General features: G+C 38.0%; 1 protein-coding gene across 2 annotated transcripts in view; it reads right to left on the bottom strand.

The window, feature by feature from the left end:
• Positions 1 to 1,330: 1,330 nt before the first annotated feature.
• The window catches only part of LOC147182004 (opsin-3-like), a 63,129-nt gene continuing 57,127 nt past the window's right edge, over positions 1,331 to 7,332 (bottom strand). Inside the window, exon 4 of one of the 2 annotated variants that reach the window (XM_086098160.1) lies at positions 1,331 to 3,260. In XM_086098160.1, coding sequence (XP_085954286.1) covers positions 2,973 to 3,260 — 288 coding nt within the window. In that variant the 3' untranslated portion in view covers positions 1,331 to 2,972. Of the gene's footprint in view, positions 4,297 to 7,332 lie in introns of both variants that reach the window. The other variant, XM_086098169.1, reaches the window with a different exon arrangement.

Raw genomic sequence — 7,332 nt, 5'->3', positions numbered from 1 at the left:
AAACCATAAAGTTGAGTTGAGTACTGTTTATCCGCGTTGTCACTTGCTCTTCTGCCCCGTGCGCTGATTCGCTCGCTAGCTAACAGCCAATCACAGTGATCAAATGCCCCCGACGCCGATTCAACATGTCGAATTTCCTGGAAACGCCCGCCCGACGTATTCCAACTAGACCCGACTTCACGACAGTAATTTATACACTGATCAGACGGCGCATGTTGTCAGCCCAACGCTGTCCGACTCCCGACGTCGGATTGGTCAATCTAGGCCTTAAGGGAAGATCAGAACAGCGATTTGCCAGGCGGGTCGGCTCAGCGTCTGCCATTATGCGTCAGTAATATGTAACGTTTATTGGATTTATTGGCCGGTTGCAACTTTTGCAACCTCATCAAAGACAAAGGGACTTCTTTCGTTGTCATGGAGCACACCAAAGTGGGGATTGGTTGACCAAGAGACTGTCTCACCTCCACAGACAGACAGCCCCCACCCATCTGTGGGACTCAGGAGACTGACTGACTGAAAAGAAAAACCTTTCCAAAAATCTGAGCGTCTTATTTTGCAACAGAACAATGAATTATGAAATTTGCCATTCTGAAATGTTGACCCTATGAAGTATTGTGAAGGTGTTTCATTTGTGTGGCATTTTCTCCACTTAACTTTTTATTTGTGCACATGTTTAACAGTTATAAGCTCCAAATTACATTTGTTGATGCATCCGACTGTTCGTGTTTGTATTGATTAAATTTTGACCTTGGAATCTTGTCAAAAATGGGATCAAAAATGCAACCTGATAAATCTTTGCAAAATTCCCTCCAAGCTTTCAATGTCCCAAATGTTTGACAGCCTCATTCGTTCTCTTTTAACCTTATACAATATATCATTCATTTCACTAAAACGTGTACAGTGCTTTTTTTCCTTTGAATCCCAGTTTAGCTGTTTTACCGTGCACATTATTTTCCCAATTGTGTTTTATTTTCTCAATAGTTTAATATATTGTGCTGATCACACTTGTATTCAATAGCTTTCTTAAATTGGTAATGTCATTCTTATAGGCAACTGTGGTGGATGAAAATTATTTGCAACTGTTAAAATATTGTTGTGTTGTTTAGTAATCATTCAATAATAAATATATGAATAGTTTTAGTGTGTTCCATAAACTAAAGATGAACATGAAGGGCCACTTTATCAAATTTAAATGTTTCTGCATGTGCCCCTTGAAAGAAACACCCCTGACTCATGCAATACCTATAATGTACCATTTTCTTATCTTTGACTCTCTTTACTATACTCCGTAACTGTTAATATTTTGTATATTTTAAGACAAAACATTGCATTTCGCTGTAGATAAAAACCTTTATTAAGACATCGCCTCTTAAAAAAATATCAACATTTCTTTAGCTTTGGTATCAACCTATGTACCATACAATGATGAATACAAGATCTTCATAGCTCATAAATACAGGGTGAAAAAAATCGACACAACATATCTGTTCTGTTCAGTAATGAAATAACCACAACACTGAAAGCTTAAACATTCACTGGCAACACAATACTGGTGCTCTGCTTTTCAAAACTCACAGCTATCTTTGCACTGCAAGACAAGAAAAAGGTCAAAATAGTTTAACTGGATGCAGACAAGCACATGACAAACAATATATACAAAACAAAATCATTTTAGCATATTGTTGTCAGGTGAATACTTTGTTGTGCTCTGGAAAGAAGTATGCAATTTATGACATGATTCTAAGAGTTCCAAATAGTCACAGATTGTTGTAAACATATTTTCAGGAGGCATGTTGAACCCACCCATGTGCCCTTGAGCAAGACACTGTACTGCCAATGCTTTCGGTTTATAAAGAAGGGACCCTGAGCACTGGGTTTAACCAGAAATATTTGATTTCATATTTATTAACTGTTCATGCAGAAACATCAAATTGCGAACAATGTTAAGATCATTCCAAGGGGATTGTTCATTTTGGTAACCTTTTAGGTAGGCGGGGCAGGCAAAGTCTTATTATCTATTATATATATATTATATATCAAGATTAAAAGTGGGATTTTAATTGTATTCATCCAAACACGGTTGCGATCGCCAGGTGCACATGCACACCGTTGAGGGAACAATACGGTATCTCTCTAACATGCAATTTAAGCTCACGCTTCCTTTCTAATGCCGCTTACGAGGCAGCATTGCCAATTAGGAGAACTTCAATATATTTTAAAGTAAAAAGTGATCATTTAAAGACATCGTTGGAAAAGAGAATGACTTGAAATCCATTCCCATTACATTCTTCATTGTCTAGGGTTTTATTCTTTGCCTTTTCTCTGTACGATATATTGTTGGCAGACAATAGGGATGTAACGATAACGGCAATATTGTGATATTGCGATATTAAAACTGCCACAATATATCGTCGTCATGTCCCGATATTAAAAGCAGCACATCTGTTAAAAAAGTCGGCTTGAACTCCATGTGTGCAGTTTTAGCACCCTCTAAAGGTTGTTTTTTTTTAGGATTAAATGAGGGTGATATCGTATCGTCATGTTTGGATATCGTCACATCCCTTGTAGACAATACCAAAAAAAATAGACAGCACGTCTCTTTCTTCCATTCACTTCTCAATAGTTTTTAACATATTCACAAACTGTTGAGATAATTATACACTCAAAAAGTACATTTTTTTGCCCCTTTTTTGAATGTTCAAGTCATACTGAAAGAGTTGACTGCAACACAGACTGCCATTTTCGGCTCAGTTCCTGCCAGTTCTGCTCATAATAAGTCCAAGGCTTCCCTCCCGAGCTCCTCTGTATTGTATTGTCTACAGCAACCTGGACACAGCTGATGCAACATCTGCATTCTATTGGTCGGAATGGCTCATTGCAGTTGTACTCAGCAACAGCACCATTCATTATTTAATGCCTTCAAGCCTGGAGACGTAGCAGCTTTATGCTGATGTCAAGGTCATAGCCAGCATTCATCCATCAAAGTGGGCCACTAGTGATACAACAACACGTTGGTTGATGTCTGAAGAAGGGGCTTTGGTGACATCAAGGGTCGGTTCCGGGGTAGGCTCCAGTTGGGGCACCGTGGCAGCTGGCTGACCCAGTGAGGCCACCATGAACAAAAAATCATTGGTACGACGAGGACCAGTCAATGCGCCCGCAGCCCTCATCGGCTTGGTGGCGACTTTTGAGGAGCTCTTCACACTGGAGCCTCGCCGAGGAGCCTCGCAGTGTAGCAGTGCTTGGAAGCATCTGTAAAACTAAGACATGCAACAGATCAAAAAATGCATTCATGCACGAAAGACAGGATCATGGTTTGTTCCTGCAGCTGATTGAAAGTTTGCCATGTAATTTCTCGCATTGCTCTATAGTGAGCTTTTAAGGTAATTAGATATAATTATGACTGATTAAACTCTCTCTGTCTGCCTCCCTCCTGCTTCTCTCAACATGAATCTGTTATTAGGGTTATTGTGGCAAACCTTCTTACATGAGAAAAAAAGAATAGGCTCAGGGACATAATTTATTGGTAAAGTTTCCAAATTATATTAAACATTCTACTAATTAGATTCTCATTCACCATGATTGCATTCTCAATTGGCTAAATGATTAATTTGTTAATTTGCCATAGCGAGTTGCGGGTGAGAGAGCACAGAGAACAGGAGAACATAATTCCATTTGTCTACCTTCTAAAAATAACCGTTTATGTTAATCATTTCCATAGTGACCATTTTCTTCTTTGTGAGTCTGCTGAATGACAGACCGTTCGGTTATACCTGAATTTTTGGAATACATATATTAACGATGAAAGATTTTAATCCTGCAATGTAAGACATTTTTTTAAACAATGCATATTTGGTCCGTTATACGTAAGGTCAGTGAATCAGTTTTAAGCTTTACTTTGCCCAGTCCAAAAACACACTTATCATTCTTCTGGTTATTTTGCAGAGGAATAGTGAGGACTACAGCTCTTTTAAGTCATTCTTTCGTTGCACACTTGGATAGTGAGTACGTTTATTTATTTAATTACTGTATGTCAGTTTACATTTGCAATTGACTTGCACTCTACTGACTGACATTGTACTTTCAAAAACAGCAAATCTAATGATGGCTTAAGACATATGCACAGTGCACGAGGGTACATGTTTTCATTATTCACACCGTTTTATTCCATACTGAACATTTCCACTACATATAACCAGGGCTTGCAGGTGACACCAATCAAAGTATCGTGGAAAGCGAGGAGCAGGCTTCTCGTCTCTTGGATACAGAGAGAAGGCAGGGATCTGTGTACGTCATCTGTCAAAGTATAATAAATAGTGAATGACCCCTTGATAGATTATTCAATCCATGAAAGACATGTGGAAGTTTCAGCATTCTGATTTCATGCAGATCTTCCCGTTTTACACCAACTGCTACACAACCCAATTCCCCCGGTGTCACGCGGCTCAAAGTCCAGGTATCCAGTTGGGCTGATGGACAGATAGGTAGATTCTGAATAATTGAGTACCCCAGCAGCAGTTTGACAGCATAAGAATTCATTCAGGATGCTTGGAATTCCAGGCATTTCCAAACATGTCCATCCACAGAGTGTATATTTAAGGTTGGCAACACTGGTTCCAAGTTCACCTTTAAACGAGGAATCTGAAACACTCTTGAGAAAACGTAGTATACTTAGTATACGCAATGAGTTTCATGTATACTTATAGTCTACTACATTTTGTCATCAGTGCGAAATGTGGAGAAAGTCGTTCACAGCCTGTTCAGAAAAGCAGAAAGACACACGACGGGAAACAAGACGACACGGCAATGCATAAATGAACACAAAATACTGGACTGAGAGATAATTGGTCAAAAATGATTAATAACATTCTAAAAATACAATTCCAGAGGGCCAGCAAACACATTTGATATGGAAGTTGATATTGTTAAACCCATTGGAATACTGAAATGAAAGTGTGTTGTTAAAAAGATTAATCGTTGACACACTGCTTTTCACTTAATGTGGGTAATATTTAAGTGAACGGCAAATAAATTAATTATTTTCACTCTAGAGGGTCCTTAAATGTACAATCCAAAGAAAAATGTAAAAGGTATACATGTATCACAACAATTTTTAGTTTGCCATTGGCAATAGCTGGTGCACTGCATTTAGAAAAAAAAGAACTACAAATACATCAAATGTGGAAGGTGAGTGTGCTGGATCAACACAAAAAAACAAAAACTCAAAAAGTTGATATTAAAAATCGCATGAAACCATAAAAATATTTGGTGTGATGAATGAGTGATAGGATGCGGCTGAAGTCATTCTTGGATCAATAGAAATGAAGAAATAAAAAGAAATAGAGACAACAGTAAATCAATAGAAAGTACCCAAGAGCTGCACAAACTATTACAAAAATAGTTTGACAAGAAGATTTTGACACAATAGAAGTCTAGAGAGCTCTGTTGCAGTGCACTTTATGTAACCCAAATATAATCACCGTCATCATTAGGGCATTGGACATTTACATTAATTTACTTTTTTTTTCTAGGCATGGATGATGAGTACCGATACTAGGTATCGGTATCATGCCGAGACCAGACCTTATTTCAAGGTATCGGTACTCGTGACGGAGACCAATAACAGTCTAGGCTTACTCTTGTGACTGTTTTACGATTAGGAACTAGAAATTAGAAATTAAAACAATAGAAAATTGCCATTAATTTAATGTAATTTGAAGGGAAAATGCTATAATGAGATATACATGTCTTTCCTTAAATGTTTTTATTTATTTAATTGTATGTATGTAATGTACTAGTTGTATCGGTACTTGGTATCGGTGACTACTCGGCAGTTGAGTGCTTGTATCAGTCTCTGAAAAAAGTGGTATCGAACATTCCTAATGTTTACATCAAAATGTGTGTGATATTAAAAAAATATACAAAGTAATTAGCTGTAATATAAAAGCTGAAAATGTGACTGCGTCAAAAGTTCTTGTTCTGATAAGGGTGAACGAAAGCCTTTTAAATTAAATAAAACTGAAACATAATTTCTAGAAGAAAATCAATCAATAGAAAACATCAGCAGGCACATTTTGTCCTTTGACCTTCATCACTGCATCGACAATAACTGAAGTTACACTGCATTGAATTTATGGAATATTTTTTAGCATTCAGGTCAATGTAAGTATAACAAATAATGGCTGGACGGTTTATAGTTGATACCAACCACCAAACTTGGCTGAGTCCCTTGACTTGACACCGAACTTGTCAAATATTTGCTGGCTGTGAGAGAAATGCCTGCGGACATGCCAAACACTATATTTCTATAAACTATACATACCTTGTCTGTCTGTCAAAAACCTGCAGCTCAACTAAGAATGGAGGCAAGCAACATTTCTCCTTAACCGTCCCAATACACTGACAGGGCTCAGTCGACCAAGAAATGGAATAGGTTGGAGTATGCCAACACACGCATGCACGCACAACAAAAGGCTATAAGGTCAAGCAAACCGGGGAGACGGGCATGGAAACATAAATCATGGCAGGGAAAAAGCGGGCTGCACTGACAAGGTACTTCGGGGAGAAGAGGTCAGAGGCGTCTCTGAGAGGATGATTTCAGAATGATCACAATGGTATAATATGGTATATATATATATATATATATAGTGCTCCCTTGTTTCTCGCAGGTGTTACGTTCCAAAAACTACCCTCGTTAATTTTATTTTATTTTCCGTTAATCATATTATTCCAATGAATATGCACTAATTCTTTGTGGCAAAATGCAGGATTCCAAACTCTCCAATAGCTTCACAGTTATTTAGACGCTAACAGTCACTTGAGTGCTGTTTAAAGAATCTAAATGAAGTCATTCCATGCTCGGATGCTTTGTTTATGGGCATTATCATTTGCTTCCATAAACTGTGATATTGAGAAGCTTAGCGGAACTGAAAAAGTGAATATATACAATCTGAGCAATCCAACTTGCAAACAACATCTAATTACATCCCTTCCCTATTCTCAGGATGCAATGGTGTAGTGTGTATTACATGTTGTACGCAACCATCATGCGGTCAAATTTCAGAAGCATCTGATTTCCGTAATACCAATTGCAGTTGAGTTTTATGTTTCATAGCAGAAAAGCTGCTTGCCTTAAATGGCAATATGTCCCTCTGTTTACTTCCCAAACAGCTCAGGAGGAAGATGTCAATGTCTTAATATGCAGCGCATTGATGGCCCTGAAGATGAACATTTCAGCCAATTTTTCCTGGAACTAAATCATTCAATAAATCATCATTCATATAGTGTGAATCTTGCAATGATTCCGATCTATGAGCATCAGAAGCGCAAGAA

The sequence above is a fragment of the Leptonotus elevatus genome, chromosome 1 (assembly GCF_054856555.1).
Source record: "Leptonotus elevatus isolate MCC_2025b chromosome 1, RoL_Lele_1.0, whole genome shotgun sequence".
Classification (NCBI taxonomy): Eukaryota; Metazoa; Chordata; class Actinopteri; order Syngnathiformes; family Syngnathidae; genus Leptonotus; species Leptonotus elevatus.
This window is presented reverse-complemented; position numbering and strand designations above follow the sequence as displayed.